Source organism: Bombina bombina, chromosome 4 (genome assembly GCF_027579735.1).
Source record: "Bombina bombina isolate aBomBom1 chromosome 4, aBomBom1.pri, whole genome shotgun sequence".
Lineage (NCBI taxonomy): Eukaryota > Metazoa > Chordata > Amphibia > Anura > Bombinatoridae > Bombina > Bombina bombina.
The window spans coordinates 1,177,035,353-1,177,052,378 of record NC_069502.1 but is presented as its reverse complement, the minus strand read 5'-3'; the positions used below and the strand labels follow the sequence as shown (position 1 = coordinate 1,177,052,378).

Below are 17,026 nucleotides of genomic sequence, written 5' to 3'. Positions count from 1 at the left end.
TGTTGTTGTGCCTTATACCACCATTGATCTGCACCATTGGCGCCTCTGTACTTTGTCTCACTACTGTATTTTCTATACTATGTATTACCTTTACTTATATTTATGTTGTACTTATTTATTTTTGAGCTCCTTATTTTCTCCCCTTCTTCAAAACTCTCCACCCCCAATCTCTCTATAACTGTCGACAACTCCATCATTACCCCTACCCCGCATGCCCGATGTCTTGACTCAGATCTTTCTTTCACTCCTCACATTCAGTCTTTGGCTAAAGCCTGCTGCTTCCACCTTAAAAACATCTCTAAAATTAGACACTTCCTTACACAAGACACAACTAAGATTTGAATCCACTTTCTCATCCTCTCCAGCCTCGATTACTGCAACTCTGTCCTCTCTGGTCTCCCCACCTAACGCCTAGCTCCTTTACAATCCTTAATGAATGCCTCTGCCAGACTCATCTTCCTTACAAGTCGCTCTTCATCTGCTGCACCTCTCTGCCAATCTCTTCACTGGCTTCCTCTTGTCTCTAGGATCAAACACAAAATTCTCACTCTGACATACAAAGCCCTCAACTGCACTGCTCCCCCCTATATCTCAGATCTTGTCTCCAGATACTCTCCCTCCTGTCCCCTTCGCTCTGCTCACGACCTCCTACTCTCCTCCTGTCTTGTCACCTCATCACACTCCCGTTTACAGGACTTCTCCAGACTGGCTCCCATCTTGTGGAACTCTCTGCCTCGCTCCACAAGACTCTCTTCTAGTTTTAAAAGCTTCAATTTCTCCCTAAAGACTCTACTGTTCAGGGATGCATATAACCTACGCTAACCTTTCTTTATACCAGTTCCTCTCCTCCATTGCTATCCCCTGAACTCCCCTAGCATGTAAGCTTGAGTCCAGCTGTTTGTAGATCACCTTCTTAAGAGCTGACTACAACAGTGCAACTCTTGGCAGGGCCCTCTACCCATTTGATCCCTATAACTGTTTTTTTGCCTTTGTTAATAGTGCTGCGGAATCTGTTGGTGCTCTACAAATAACCGATAATAATAATAATAATAATACAATTTTTCAGTGGTATCCATTTGTATATAGGCTTTGACGATTCTGTAATATATTCATATATTATACATAGGGCTTCTAAAGCTGTTTAACGTATTCATACTTACAAGTATGTGTTTACATTTTTACAATATTTTTAATTACAATGTATAGTATCACATCTTATCACGGCAATATAACTGTGCTGACTCTCTATTGGAGATTATGTAGCCAATCACATGATGACACGTATTTGTCCAATCATATGCTGCCACGAATTTCATTTTGACAGCACGCTCTCTTTAAAATGAGACGAGCCATTTACTGAAGCATTACCTCTTGAGAAAGTCGGGTAGGAACCCGAAGAAAGGCGTTGATGATTTTAAAGTCCTGAGAGTCTACTGACACAGGAAGTATTGTGTGTTGTTCCGCAATCCTGGGATGGTAAGGCACTCGGGTCACGCTGTGACCACAGGAAGGATTAATGGCGTTAAAGCTGACACTCATTTGCCTTGGATTGGAGGACTCTTGGCGATACTCATTTTGTGCACATTTTATTCTATTATCTGGTACGTCTGTTTTTATTTGCGCTATATTCAGTGTAATAAATACTTTTTCTCTTAGAGTGGGTTGCGCTCTTTTCCTCTTTTTGTATTTCGGGTTAATAATTTAATTTAGGTTGTTGCGATTTGGGTGTTTGGCGATTTAGGGTTTAATAGGTTTAGTTTCGTATTTGCGATGTGGGTGTTTGGCGGTTTATGGGGTTAATAGGTTTAGTTTAGTATTTGCGATGTGGGTGTTTGGCGGTTTAGGGGTTAATAGGTTTAGTTTAGTATTTTTGATGCAGGGGCGGCAGATTAGGGGTTAATAGTTTTATTTCGGTGTTAGTGATGCGGGTGGGCGGCGGATAAGGGGTTAATATCTTTATTTAGTGTTGATGATGTCGGGGGCGGCGGATTAGGGGTATTTAGGGGTTTATGTTAGGGTGTTCGATTTATACATAACTTTCTTATCTCCATAGACATCAATGGGGATTGTGTTATAGCGATCGCCATTCCGTGATCGCAGGTATTAGTTTTTTTCTAACACTTTTTCTCCATTGATGTCTATGGGGGAAAACGTGCACGAGCATGTTGAGTCAGGACTTGGCTTTTGTGCGATATGGAGCTTAACGCACCATAACACAAGAAGGTTTTTTTGTAACTTGTAATGGCAGCGCTATGAAAAGTGCGGTACTGGTACATTTTTTGCGTTGTTTAGCGCACAATTTGTATTCTAGGTATTTGTTCTTTATCTGTTAATTATTTCATCCTGTGATAATGTATACATTTTTTCTTCTTCTATGTTTTGAACAGTACCTTTTGGCAATGACGTTTGTATATTTCAAGAGAGCTGCATTTAATTTAAACGAACATACCAGAATTCATTTCTTTGCTGCTTTGTAAGTACATTTAGATAACATTTAAAATAATGTTAGTCAATGTGATATTTGTTTTATACACATAAATAATATAAACATGGCTAACACACCTGACAATTTTATTATCATGCAGTGTTTTGATGTTTTAGTTATTTAGTCACAAAGAAACATTCAGCATAAATTATTAAATTATTCTTATGGTAACATATCCTATACCTGTGGAGATTATAATAGGCCTAGATTTAGAGTTCGGCGGTAGCCGTGAAAACCAGCGTTAGAGGCTCCTAATGCTGGTTTTAGGCTACCGCCGGTATTTGGAGTCAGTGATTAAAGGGTCTAACGCTCACTTTTCAGCCGCGACTTTTCCATACCGCAGATCCCCTTACGTCAATTGCGTATCCTATCTTTTCAATGGGATCTTTCTAACGCCGGTATTTAGAGTCGTTTCTGAAGTGAGCGTTAGAGCTCTAACGACAAAACTCCAGCCGCAGGAAAATAGCAGGAGTTAAGAGCTTTTTGGGCTAACGCCGGTTCATAAAGCTCTTAACTACTGTACCCTAAAGTACACTAACACCCATAAACTACCTATGTACCCCTAAACCGAGGTCCCCCCACATCGCCGCCACTCGATTAAACTTTTTTAACCCCTAATCTTCCGACCGCCACCTACGTTATACTTATGTACCCCTAATCTGCTGCCCCTAACCCCGCCGACCCCTGTATTACATTTATTAACCCCTAACCTGCCCCCCACAACATCGCCGCCAGCTACTTACAATAATTAACCCCTAATCTGCCGACCGCAAAGCGCCGCCACCTACGTTATCCTTATGTACCCCTAATCTGCTGCCCCTAACACCGCCGACCCCTATATTATATTTATTAACCCCTAATCTGCCCCCCTCAACGTCGCCGACACCTGCCTACACTTATTAACCCCTAATCTGCCGAGCGGACCTGAGCGCTACTATAATAAAGTTATTAACCCCTAATCCGCCTCACTAACCCTATCATAAATAGTATTAACCCCTAATCTGCCCTCCCTAACATCGCCGACACCTAACTTCAATTATTAACCCCTAATCTGACGACCGGAGCTCACCGCTACTATAATAAATGGATTAACCCCTAAAGCTAAGTCTAACCCTAACACTAACACCCCCCTAACTTAAATATAATTTACATCTAACGAAATTAATTAACTCTTATTAAATAAATTATTCCTATTTAAAGCTAAATACTTACCTGTAAAATAAATCATAATATAGCTACAATATAAATTATAATTATATTATAGCTATTTTAGGATTAATATTTATTTTACAGGCAACTTGGTAATTATTTTAACCAGGTACAATAGCTATTAAATAGTTAAGAACTATTTAATAGTTACCTAGTTAAAATAATAACAAAATTACCTGTAAAATAAATCCTAACCTAAGTTACAAATAAACCTAACACTAGACTATCATTAAATTAATTAAATAAAATACCTACAATTACCTACAATTAACCTAACACTACACTATCAATAAATAAATTAAATACAATTGCTACAAATAACTACAATTACATAAACTAACTAAAGTACAAAAAATAAAAAAGAACTAAGTTACAAAAAATAAAAAAATATTTACCAACATAAGAAAAATATTACAACAATTTTAAACTAATTACACCTACTCTAAGCCCCCTAATAAAATAACAAAGACCCCCAAAATAAAAAATTCCCTACCCTATTCTAAATTAATAAATGTAAAAGCTCTTTTACCTTACCAGCCCTGAACAGGGCCCTTTGCGGGGCATGCCCCAAGAAAATCAGCTCTTTTGCCTGTAAAAAAAAACATACAATACCCCCCTCCAACATTACAACCCACCACCCACATACCCCTAATCTAACCCAAACCCCCCTTAAATAAACCTAACACTAAGCCCCTGAAGATCTTCCTACCTTGTCTTCACCATCCAGGTATCACCGATCGGTCCTGGCATCCGGTGCTGAAGAGGTCCAGAAGAGGCTCCAAAGTCTTCCTCCTATCCAGCAAGAAGAGGACATCCGGACCGGCAAACATCTTCTCCAAGCGGCATCTTCGATCTTCTTCCATCCGGTGCGGAGCGGGTCCATCTTGAAGCAGCCGACGCGGATCCATCCTCTTCTTCCGTTGTCTCCCGACGAATGACGGTTCCTTTAAGGGACGTCATCCAAGATGGCGTCCCTCGAATTCCGATTGGCTGATAGGATTCTATCAGCCAATCGGAATTAAGGTAGGAATATTCTGATTGGCTGATGGAATCAGCCAATCAGAATCAAGTTCAATCCTATTGGCTGATCCAATCAGCGAATCAGATTGAGCTCGCATTCTATTGGCTGTTCCGCACCGGATGGAAGAAGATCGAAGATGCCGCTTGGAGAAGATGTTTGCCGGTCCGGATGTCCTCTTCTTGCCGGATAGGAGGAAGACTTTGGAGCCTCTTCTGGACCTCTTCAGCACCGGATGCCAGGACGGATCGGTGATACCTGGATGGTGAAGACAAGGTAGGAAGATCTTCAGGGGCTTAGTGTTAGGTTTATTTAAGGGGGGTTTGGGTTAGATTAGGGGTATGTGGGTGGTGGGTTGTAATGTTGGAGGGGGGTATTGTATGTTTTTTTTTACAGGCAAAAGAGCTGATTTTCTTGGGGCATGCCCCGCAAAGGGCCCTGTTCAGGGCTGGTAAGGTAAAAGAGCTTTTACATTTATTAATTTAGAATAGGGTAGGGAATTTTTTATTTTGGGGGTCTTTGTTATTTTATTAGGGGGCTTAGAGTAGGTGTAATTAGTTTAAAATTGTTGTAATATTTTTCTTATGTTGGTAAATATTTTTTTATTTTTTGTAACTTAGTTCTTTTTTATTTTTTGTACTTTAGTTAGTTTATGTAATTGTAGTTATTTGTAGCAATTGTATTTAATTTATTTATTGATAGTGTAGTGTTAGGTTAATTGTAGGTAATTGTAGGTATTTTATTTAATTAATTTAATGATAGTCTAGTGTTAGGTTTATTTGTAACTTAGGTTAGGATTTATTTTACAGGTAATTTTGTTATTATTTTAACTAGGTAACTATTAAATAGTTCTTAACTATTTAATAGCTATTGTACCTGGTTAAAATAATTACCAAGTTGCCTGTAAAATAAATATTAATCCTAAAATAGCTATAATATAATTATAATTTATATTGTAGCTATATTATGATTTATTTTACAAGTAAGTATTTAGCTTTAAATAGGAATAATTTATTTAATAAGAGTTAATTAATTTCGTTAGATGTAAATTATATTTAAGTTAGGGGGGTGTTAGTGTTAGGGTTAGACTTAGCTTTAGGGGTTAATCCATTTATTATAGTAGCGATGAGCTCCGGTCGTCAGATTAGGGGTTAATAATTGAAGTTAGGTGTCGGCGATGTTAGGGAGGGCAGATTAGGGGTTAATACTATTTATGATAGGGTTAGTGAGGCGGATTAGGGGTTAATAACTTTATTATAGTAGCGCTCAGGTCCGCTCGGCAGATTAGGGGTTAATTATTGTAAGTAGCTGGCGGCGACGTTGTGGGGGGCAGATTAGGGGTTAATAAATATAATATAGGGGTCGGCGGTGTTAGGGGCAGCAGATTAGGGGTACATAGGGATAACGTAGGTTGCGGCGGTGTACGGAGCGGAAGATTAGGGGTTAATAATAATATGCAGGGGTCAGCGATAGCGGGGGCGGCAGATTAGGGGTTAATAAGTGTAAGGTTAGGGGTGTTTAGACTCGGGGTACATGTTAGAGTGTTAGGTGCAGACGTAGGAAGTGTTTCCCCATAGGAAACAATGGGGCTGCGTTAGGAGCTGAACGCTGCTTTTTTGCAGGTGTTAGGTTTTTTTCAGCTCAAACAGCCCCATTGTTTCCTATGGGGGAATCGTGCACGAGCACGTTTTTGAGGCTGGCCGCGTCCGTAAGCAACTCTGGTATCGAGAGTTGCAGTTGCGGTAAAAATGCTCTACGCTCCTTTTTTGGAGCCTAACGCAGCATTTGTTTGAACTCTCGATACCAGAGTTAATTTTATGCTGCGGCCAGAAAAAAGCCCGCGGAGCGTTAACAGCCCATCTACCGCCAAACTCCAAATCTAGGCCGTAGTTTGTTATTTGGTTAGGTTAAAGTTCTCTGGAAGACTGCTCTTCCTTTATATAAAAAAAAATGATATTCCTTGCAGTTAGCTAAAATTTAAATCAATATTAAAGGGACAGTATACACCAATTTTTATATAACTGCATGTAATAGACACTACTATAAAAGAATAATATGCACAGATATTGATACTGATCTAAAAATCCAGTATAAATCCGTTTAAAAACTTACTTAGAAGCTCCAAGTTTAGTTCTTTTAAAAAGGTAGCTGGAACACCCACTGCAATTGGGAAATAGCAGACACTCCTTCCTTTGCATATGAAAAGACCCTTTACACAAACAGGAGCAAGCGGGAGTAGGTATACATCAGTATTCTCCTAAAACTTTGGGGCTTGGTTAAGAGTCTGAAAATCAGAGCAATGTTTTTTTAAAATAATCAAAACTATACATCTATTTTTTTTAATAATCTGTATAGGCTATATAAATGGATCATCTACAAAACATTTATGCAAAGAAAACACTAGTGTATAATGTCCCTTTAAACTAAAATTAGCTATCATTGAATGTTTTTTTTAGTGTTTATGTTAAATTGTGCCATTCAATTGTGTTTTGTATAGCTTAAGTAACATTTGTAAATAACAGAAAATGTTATGATATTGCAAATTATTACACTTCCCTCACCCAGCTAATACATGATGCAACCCGGCTGGCAAAAATTTCTGTGGAGAACACTGCCTTACTGTGAGGCCCTTACATGACTTATTCTACTACTGTTTGATTTGTTGTAGTAAGCAATGTAGTTCAGTTCCATTCTGAAGGGTTTCATGCAGGTAAGAAGAGATTATTGTGTCCATTTTTAGTATTCACTACAGTGTCCTGCTTTTGCAAGGGTCTGGATAGCGTCATCAGGGTTGTCACTTGCCTGTGGCAGATGAGACCTTATGTTGTAGACCCAGGCACATAAGAGTATACTCAGGTGTTTTTTCTTCTTAAATGGAAAGAGTCCACAGCTGCATTCATTACTTTTGTGAAATAAGAACCTAGCCACCAGGAGGAGGCAAAGACACCCCAGGCAAATGCTTAAATACTCCTCCCACTTCCCCTCATCCCCCAGTCATTCTTTGCCTTTTGTCCCAGGAGGTTGGCAGAGAAGTGTCAGAAGTTTTTTATTTATTTTATTTTTTTATTTTTTCTATATTTATGTTTCTTATGGAGGGTGCTACTCTTCGACAAGAAACAGGAGTTTTAAGTAGTCCTGTCAGTCTATTGTGTGAGGGCTTGGGCGAAAAGTGAGAGTCCAGAGATGCAGTGGTAGCTCCCCCTGCAACAGCATCCCGACTCAAATTCACGGCTCCTTTTCAACACTTGGCGTTGTCTAACTTTGCTTCGCTACCTGCTGTCCTCTCTCAAATCCATGGCGGAGGTGATGCTACTATTTGCCACACTTGAAGGGCCGTGTTCCTGTTCCATGGCGTGGATTCTTGTGAGATTGTTTCATATACCTTCTCTGATTGCACTGTAATGTATTTGTTAGGTAAAATTCAGGGTATCAGAGGTACAGGGGGGGATTTTAATCATGTTTTTATTATGTGATTTAACCTGCTTATGTGTAGTGTTTCTCCTGTTAAGTGTGGTCAGTCCACGGGTCATCATTACTTCTGGGATATTAACTCCTCCCCAACAGGAAGTGCAAGAGGATTCACCCAGCAGAGCTGCTATATAGCTCCTCCCCTCTACGTCACACCCAGTCATTCTCTTGCACCCAACGAATAGATAGGATGTGTGAGAGGACTGTGGTGATTATACTTAGTTTCATACCTTCAATCAAAAGTTTGTTATTTTATAATAGCACCGGAGTGTGTTATTCCTTCTCTGGTAGAATTTGAAGAAGAATCTACCTGAGTTTTTTTCTATGATTTTAGCCGGCGTAGTTAAGATCATATTGCTGTTTCTCGGCCATCTGAGGAGAGGTAAACTTCAGATCAGGGGACAGCGGGCAGATTAATCTGCAAAGAGGTATGTAGCAGCTTATTATTTTCTGACAATGGAATTGATGAGAAAATTCTGCCATACCGATATAATGTAAACTCAGCCTTAAATGCAGTAGCAGCAACTGGTATCAGGCTGTCATGTATGTATATTTTACACTTCAGTATCCTGGGGAATGGCACTTCACTGGAATTATACTGTATGCATAAGACTTTAGCCTAATTTGCAGGGACTTGCAACAGGCTTTTTAATAACACTTAATTTATTTAATGTTAAACGTTTTTTGCTGGCATGTAAAATCGTTTAATTTTCTGAGGTACTGGGTGAAAAAATGTTTTGGGCACTATTTTTTTCCACTTGGAAGTCGTTTTATTTAATTTAAGACAGTTTACTGATCTCTCTCACTGTTGTGTGTGAGGGGGAGGGGCCTTTTTTGGCGCTTTTGCTACGCATCAAAAAATTCAGTCAGAAGTTTATTGTCTTCCCTGCATGATCCGGTTCATCTCTACAGAACTCAGGGGTCTTCAAAACTTATTTTGAGGGAGGTAATCACTCACAGCAGAGCTGTGAGATTGTAGTTGACTGTGATAAAAAACGTTTATTTCTTTCATGTAATTAGCAAGAGTCCATGAGCTAGTGACGTATGGGATATACATTCCTACCAGGAGGGGCAAAGTTTCCCAAACCTCAAAATGCCTATAAATACACCCCTCACCACACCCACAATTCAGTTTTACAAACTTTGCCTCCGATGGAGGTGGTGAAGTAAGTTTGTGCTAGATTCTACGTTGATATGCGCTCCGCAGCAAGTTGGAGCCCGGTTTTCCTCTCAGCGTGCAGTGAATGTCAGAGGGATGTGAGGAGAGTATTGCCTATTTGAATGCAGTGATCTCCTTCTACGGGATCTATTTCATAGGTTCTCTGTTATCGGTCGTAGAGATTCATCTCTTACCTCCCTTTTCAGATCGACGATATACTCTTATATATACCATTACCTCTGCTGATTCTCGTTTCAGTACTGGTTTGGCTTTCTACAAACATGTAGATGAGTGTCCTGGGGTAAGTAAATCTTATTTTCTGTGACACTCTAAGCTATGGTTTGGCACTTTGTTTATAAAGTTCTAAATATATGTATTCAAACATTTATTTGCCTTGACTCAGAATGTTCAACTTTCCTTATTTTCAGACAGTCAGTTTCATATTTGGGATAATGCATTTGGTTTAATCATTTTTTCTTACCTTCAAAAATTTGACTTTTTTCCCTGTGGGCTGTTAGGCACGCGGGGGCTGAAAATGCTTCATTTTATTGCGTCATTCTTGGCGCGGACTTTTTTGGCGCAAAAATTATTTTCCGTTTCCGGCGTCATACGTGTCGCCGGAAGTTGCGTCATTTTTTTGACGTTATTTTGCGCCAAAAATGTCGGCATTCCAGATGTGGCGTCATTTTGGCGCCAAAAAGCATTTAGGCGCCAAATAATGTGGGCGTCTTATTGGCGCTAAAAAATATGGGCGTCGCTTTTGTCTCCACATTATTTAAGTCTCATTTTTCATTGCTTCTGGTTGCTAGAAGCTTGTTTTTTGGCATTTTTTCCCATTCCTGAAACTGTCATTTAAGGAATTTGATCAATTTTGCTTTATATGTTGTTGTTTTTTCTCTTACATATTGCAAGATGTCTCACGTTGCATCTGAGTCAGAAGATACTACAGGAAAATCGCTGTCTAGTGCTGGATCTACCAAAGCTAAGTGTATCTGCTGTAAACTTTTGGTAGCTATTCCTCCAGCTGTTGTTTGTATTGATTGTCATGACAAACTTGTTAAAGCAGATAATATTTCCTTTAGTAAAGTACCATTGCCTGTTGCAGTTCCTTCAACATCTAAGGTGCAGAATGTTCCTGATAACATAAGAGATTGTGTTTCTGAATCCATAAAGAAGGCTATGTCTGTTATTTCTCCTTCTAGTAAACGTAAAAAATCTTTTAAAACTTCTCTCCCTACAGATGAATTTTTAAATGAACATCATCATTCTGATTCTGATAACTCTTCTGGTTCAGAGGATTCTGTCTCAGAGGTTGATGCTGATAAATCTTCATATTTATTTAAAATGGAATTTATTCGTTCTTTACTTAAAGAAGTTCTAATTGCTTTAGAAATAGAGGATTCTGGTCCTCTTGATACCAATTCTAAACGTTTGGATAAGGTATTTAAATCTCCTGTGGTTATTCCAGAAGTTTTTCCTGTTCCTAATGCTATTTCTGCAGTAATTTCCAAAGAATGGGATAAATTGGGTAATTCATTTACTCCCTCTAAACGTTTTAAGCAATTATATCCTGTGCCGTCTGACAGATTAGAATTTTGGGACAAAATCCCTAAAGTTGATGGGGCTATTTCTACCCTTGCTAAACGTACTACTATTCCTACGTCAGATGGTACTTCGTTTAAGGATCCTTTAGATAGGAAAATTGAGTCCTTTCTAAGAAAAGCTTATCTGTGTTCAGGTAATCTTCTTAGACCTGCTATATCTTTGGCTGATGTTGCTGCAGCTTCAACTTTTTGGTTGGAAACCTTAGCGCAACAAGTAACACATCATGATTCTCATGATATTATTATTCTTCTTCAGCATGCTAATAATTTTATCTGTGATGCCATCTTTGATATTATCAGAGTTGATGTCAGGTTTATGTCTCTAGCTATTTTAGCTAGAAGAGCTTTATGGCTTAAGACTTGGAATGCTGATATGGCTTCTAAATCAACTCTACTTTCCATTTCTTTCCAGGGTAACAAATTATTTGGTTCTCAGTTGGATTCTATTATTTCAACTGTTACTGGTGGGAAAGGAACTTTTTTACCACAGGATAAAAAATCTAAGGGTAAAAACAGAGCTAATAATCGTTTTCGTTCCTTTCGTTTCAACAAAGAACAAAAACCTGATCCTTCATCCTCAGGAGCAGTTTCAGTTTGGAAACCATCTCCAATCTGGAATAAATCCAAGCCAGCCAGAAAGGCAAAGCCTGCTTCTAAGTCCACATGAAGGTGCGGCCCTCATTCCAGCTCAGCTGGTAGGGGGCAGGTTACGTTTTTTCAAAGAAATTTGGATCAATTCTGTTCACAATCTTTGGATTCAGAACATTGTTTCAGAAGGGTACAGAATTGGTTTCAAGATGAGACCTCCTGCAAAGAGATTTTTTCTTTCCCGTGTCCCAGTAAATCCAGTAAAAGCTCAAGCATTTCTGAATTGTGTTTCAGATCTAGAGTTGACTGGAGTAATTATGCCAGTTCCAGTTCAGGAACAGGGGATGGGGTTTTATTCAAATCTCTTCATTGTACCAAAGAAGGAGAATTCCTTCAGACCAGTTCTGGATCTAAAAATATTGAATCGTTATGTAAGGATACCAACGTTCAAGATGGTAACTGTAAGGACTATTTTGCCTTTTGTTCAGCAAGGGAATTATATGTCCACAATAGATTTACAGGATGCATATCTGCATATTCCGATTCATCCGGATCATTATCGGTTCCTGAGATTCTCTTTTCTGGACAAGCATTACCAGTTTGTGGCTCTGCCGTTTGGCCTTGCTACAGCTCCAAGAATTTTTACAAAGGTTCTCGGTGCCCTTCTGTCTGTAATCAGAGAACAGGGTATTGTGGTATTTCCTTATTTGGACGATATCTTGGTACTTGCTCAGTCTTTACATTTAGCAGAATTTCATACGAATCGACTTGTGTTGTTTCTTCAAGATCATGGTTGGAGGATCAATTTACCAAAAAGTTCATTGATTCCTCAGACAAGGGTAACCTTTCTGGGTTTCCAAATAGATTCAGTGTCCATGACTCTGTCTTTAACAGACAAGAGGCGTCTAAAACTGATGGCAGCTTGTCGAAACCTTCAGTCACAATCATTCCCTTCGGTAGCCTTATGCATGGAAATTCTAGGTCTTATGACTGCTGCATCGGACGCGATCCCCTTTGCTCGTTTTCACATGCGACCTCTTCAGCTTTGTATGCTGAATCAATGGTGCAAGGATTACACAAAGATATCTCAATTAATATCTTTAAAACCGATTGTTCGACACTCTCTAACGTGGTGGACAGATCACCATCGTTTAATTCAGGGGGCTTCTTTTGTGCTTCCGACCTGGACTGTAATTTCAACAGATGCAAGTCTCACAGGTTGGGGAGCTGTGTGGGGATCTCTGACGGCACAAGGAGTTTGGGAATCTCAGGAGGTGAGATTACCGATCAATATTTTGGAACTCCGTGCAATTTTCAGAGCTCTTCAGTTTTGGCCTCTTCTGAAGAGAGAATCGTTCATTTGTTTTCAGACAGACAATGTCACAACTGTGGCATACATCAATCATCAAGGAGGAACTCACAGTCCTCTGGCTATGAAAGAAGTATCTCGAATTTTGGTTTGGGCGGAATCCAGCTCCTGTCTAATCTCTGCGGTTCATATCCCAGGTGTAGACAATTGGGAAGCGGATTATCTCAGTCGCCAAACGTTGCATCCGGGCGAATGGTCTCTTCACCCAGAGGTATTTCTTCAGATTGTTCAAATGTGGGAACTTCCAGAAATAGATTTGATGGCGTCCCATCTAAACAAGAAACTTCCCAGGTATCTGTCCAGATCCCGGGATCCTCAGGCGGAGGCAGTGGATGCATTATCACTTCCTTGGAAGTATCATCCTGCCTATATCTTTCCGCCCCTAGTTCTTCTTCCAAGAGTAATCTCCAAGATTCTGAAGGAATGCTCGTTTGTTCTGCTGGTAGCTCCGGCATGGCCTCACAGGTTTTGGTATGCGGATCTTGTCCGGATGGCCTCTTGCCAACCGTGGACTCTTCCGTTAAGACCAGACCTTCTGTCACAAGGTCCTTTTTTCCATCAGGATCTGAAATCCTTAAATTTAAAGGTATGGAGATTGAACGCTTGATTCTTCGTCAAAGAGGTTTCTCTGACGCTGTGATTAATACTATGTTACAGGCTCGTAAATCTGTATCTAGAGAGATATATTATAGAGTCTGGAAGACTTATATTTCTTGGTGTATTTCTCATCATTTTTCTTGGCATTCTTTCAGAATTCCGAGAATTTTACAGTTTCTTCAGGATGGTTTAGATAAAGGTTTGTCCGCAAGTTCCTTGAAAGGACAAATCTCTGCTCTTTCTGTTCTTTTTCACAGAAAGATTGCTATTCTTCCTGATATTCATTGTTTTGTACAAGCTTTGGTTCGTATAAAACCTGTCATTAAGTCAATTTCTCCTCCTTGGAGTTTGAATTTGGTTCTGGGGGCTCTTCAAGCTCCTCCGTTTGAACCTATGCATTCATTGGACATTAAATTACTTTCTTGGAAAGTTTTGTTCCTTTTGGCCATCTCTTCTGCCAGAAGAGTTTCTGAATTATCTGCTCTTTCTTGTGAGTCTCCTTTTCTGATTTTTCATCAGGATAAGGCGGTGTTGCGAACTTCTTTTGAATTTTTACCTAAAGTTGTGAATTTCAACAACATTAGTAGAGAAATTGTGGTTCCTTCATTATGTCCTAATCCTAAGAATTCTAAGGAGAAATCGTTGCATTCTTTGGATGTTGTTAGAGCTTTGAAATATTATGTTGAAGCTACTAAATCTTTCAGAAAGACTTCTAGTCTATTTGTTATCTTTTCCGGTTCTAGAAAAGGCCAGAAAGCTTCTGCCATTTCTTTGGCATCTTGGTTGAAATCTTTAATTCATCTTGCCTATGTTGAGTCGGGTAAAACTCCGCCTCAGAGAATTACAGCTCATTCTACTAGGTCAGTTTCTACTTCCTGGGCGTTTAGGAATGAAGCTTCGGTTGATCAGATTTGCAAAGCAGCAACTTTGTCCTCTTTGCATACTTTTACTAAATTCTACCATTTTGATGTATTTTCTTCTTCTGAAGCAGTTTTTGGTAGAAAAGTACTTCAGGCAGCGGTTTCAGTTTGAATCTTATGCTTATGTTTTTCGTTAAACTTTATTTTGGGTGTGGATTATTTTCAGCAGGAATTGGCTGTCTTTATTTTATCCCTCCCTCTCTAGTGACTCTTGTGTGGAAAGATCCACATCTTGGGTAATCATTATCCCATACGTCACTAGCTCATGGACTCTTGCTAATTACATGAAAGAAATCATAATTTATGTAAGAACTTACCTGATAAATTCATTTCTTTCATATTAGCAAGAGTCCATGAGGCCCGCCCTTTTTTTGTGGTGGTTATGATTTTGTATAAAGCACAATTATTCCAATTCCTTATTTTATATGCTTTCGCACTTTTTTATCACCCCACTTCTTGGCTATTCGTTAAACTGAATTGTGGGTGTGGTGAGGGGTGTATTTATAGGCATTTTGAGGTTTGGGAAACTTTGCCCCTCCTGGTAGGAATGTATATCCCATACGTCACTAGCTCATGGACTCTTGCTAATATGAAAGAAATGAATTTATCAGGTAAGTTCTTACATAAATTATGTTTTCTGTATTTTTTTTCTGCTATCAGGGTTTGTTATCCTTTGCTAATGGGAGCAATCCTTTGCTAAAATTGTGTTTTTACAAAGATTTGATGCTATAACTTCTCAGTTTATTAATTTTCAACTGTCATAACTTTTTCTGTGCTTCTTATAGGCACAGTACGTTTTCATATTATAGTAAATTACTTGAAAAGTATTTCCAAGTTGCTAGTTTATTTGCTAGTGTGTTAAACATGTCTGATTCAGAGGAAGATATCTGTGCTATATGTGCTAAAGCCAAAGTGGAGCCCAATAGAAATTTATGTACTAACTGCATTGATGCTACTTTAAATAAAAGTCAATCTGTACAAATTGAACATATTTCACCAAACAACGAGGGGAGAGTTATGCCGACTAACTCGCCTCACGTGTCAGTACCTGCATCTCCCGCTCGGGAGGTGCGTGATATTGTAGCGCCGAGTACATCTGGGCGGCCATTACAAATCACATTACAGGATATGGCTACTGTTATGACTGAAGTTTTGGCTAAATTACCAGAACTAAGAGGTAAGCATGATCACTCTGGGGTGAGAACAGAGTGCGCTGATAATATTAGGGCCATGTCAGACACTGCGTCACAATTTGCAGAACATGAGGACGGAGAGCTTCATTCTGCGGGTGACGGTTCCTATCCAAACAAACTGGATTCAGACATTTCAAATTTTAAATTTAAGCTGGAAAACCTCCGTGTATTACTAGGGGAGGTGTTAGCGGCTCTGAATGATTGTAACACAGTTGCAATACCAGAGAAAATGTGTAGGTTGGATAAATATTTTGCGGTACCGTCGAGTACTGACGTTTTTCCTATACCTAAGAGACTTACTGAAATTGTTACTAAGGAGTGGGATAGATCCGGTGTGCCGTTCTCACCCCCTCCTATATTTAGAAAGATGTTTCCAATAGACGCCACCACACGGGACTTATGGCAAACGGTCCCTAAGGTGGAGGGAGCAGTTTCTACTTTAGCTAAGCGTACCACTATCCCGGTGGAGGATAGCTGTGCTTTTTCAGATCCAATGGATAAAAAGTTAGAGGGTTACCTTAAGAAAATGTTTGTTCAACAAGGTTTTATATTGCAACCTCTTGCATGCATTGCGCCTGTCACGGCTGCAGCAGCATTTTGGTTTGAGTCTCTGGAAGAGACACTTGAATCAGCTCCATTAGATGAGATTACACACAAGCTTAAAGCCCTTAAGTTAGCTAACTCATTTATTTCGGATGCCGTAGTACATTTAACTAAACTTACGGCTAAGAATTCCGGATTCGCCATTCAGGCGCGCAGAGCACTGTGGCTAAAATCCTGGTCAGCTGACGTTACTTCTAAATCTAAATTGCTTAATATACCTTTCAAAGGGCAGACCTTATTCGGGCCCGGGTTGAAAGAAATTATCGCTGACATTACAGGAGGTAAAGGCCATGCCCTGCCTCAAGACAGAGCCAAACCTAAGGCTAGACAGTCTAATTTTCGTTCCTTTCGTAATTTCAAAGCAGGAGCAGCATCAACTTCCTCTGCACCAAAACAGGAAGGAGCTGTTGCTCGCTACAGACAAGGCTGGAGACCTAACCCGTCCTGGAACAAGGGCAAGCAGGCCAGGAAACCTGCTGCTGCCCCTAAGACAGCATGAATTGAGGGCCCCCGATCCGGGAACGGATCTAGTGGGGGGCAGACTTTCTCTCTTCGCCCAGGCTTGGGCAAGAGATGTCCAGGATCCCTGGGCGTTAGAGATCATATCTCAGGGATACCTTCTGGACTTCAAATCCTCTCCCCCAAAAGGGAGATTTCATCTGTCAAGGTTGTCAACAAACCAAATAAAGAAAGAGGCGTTTCTACGCTGTGTACAAGATCTTTTACTAATGGGAGTGATCCATCCGGTTCCGCGGTCGGAACAAGGACAAGGGTTTTACTCAAATCTGTTTGTGGTTCCCAAAAAAGAGGGAA

General features: G+C 39.8%; 1 protein-coding gene across 1 annotated transcript in view; it reads left to right on the top strand.

Moving 5' to 3' along the window:
- The window catches only part of SPDYA (speedy/RINGO cell cycle regulator family member A), a 504,065-nt gene that overhangs the window by 286,823 nt on the left and 200,216 nt on the right, over positions 1 to 17,026 (top strand). The window contains 1 exon segment of the mRNA XM_053712806.1: positions 2,388 to 2,473. Within this exon segment, the coding sequence (XP_053568781.1) occupies positions 2,388 to 2,473 (86 nt within the window).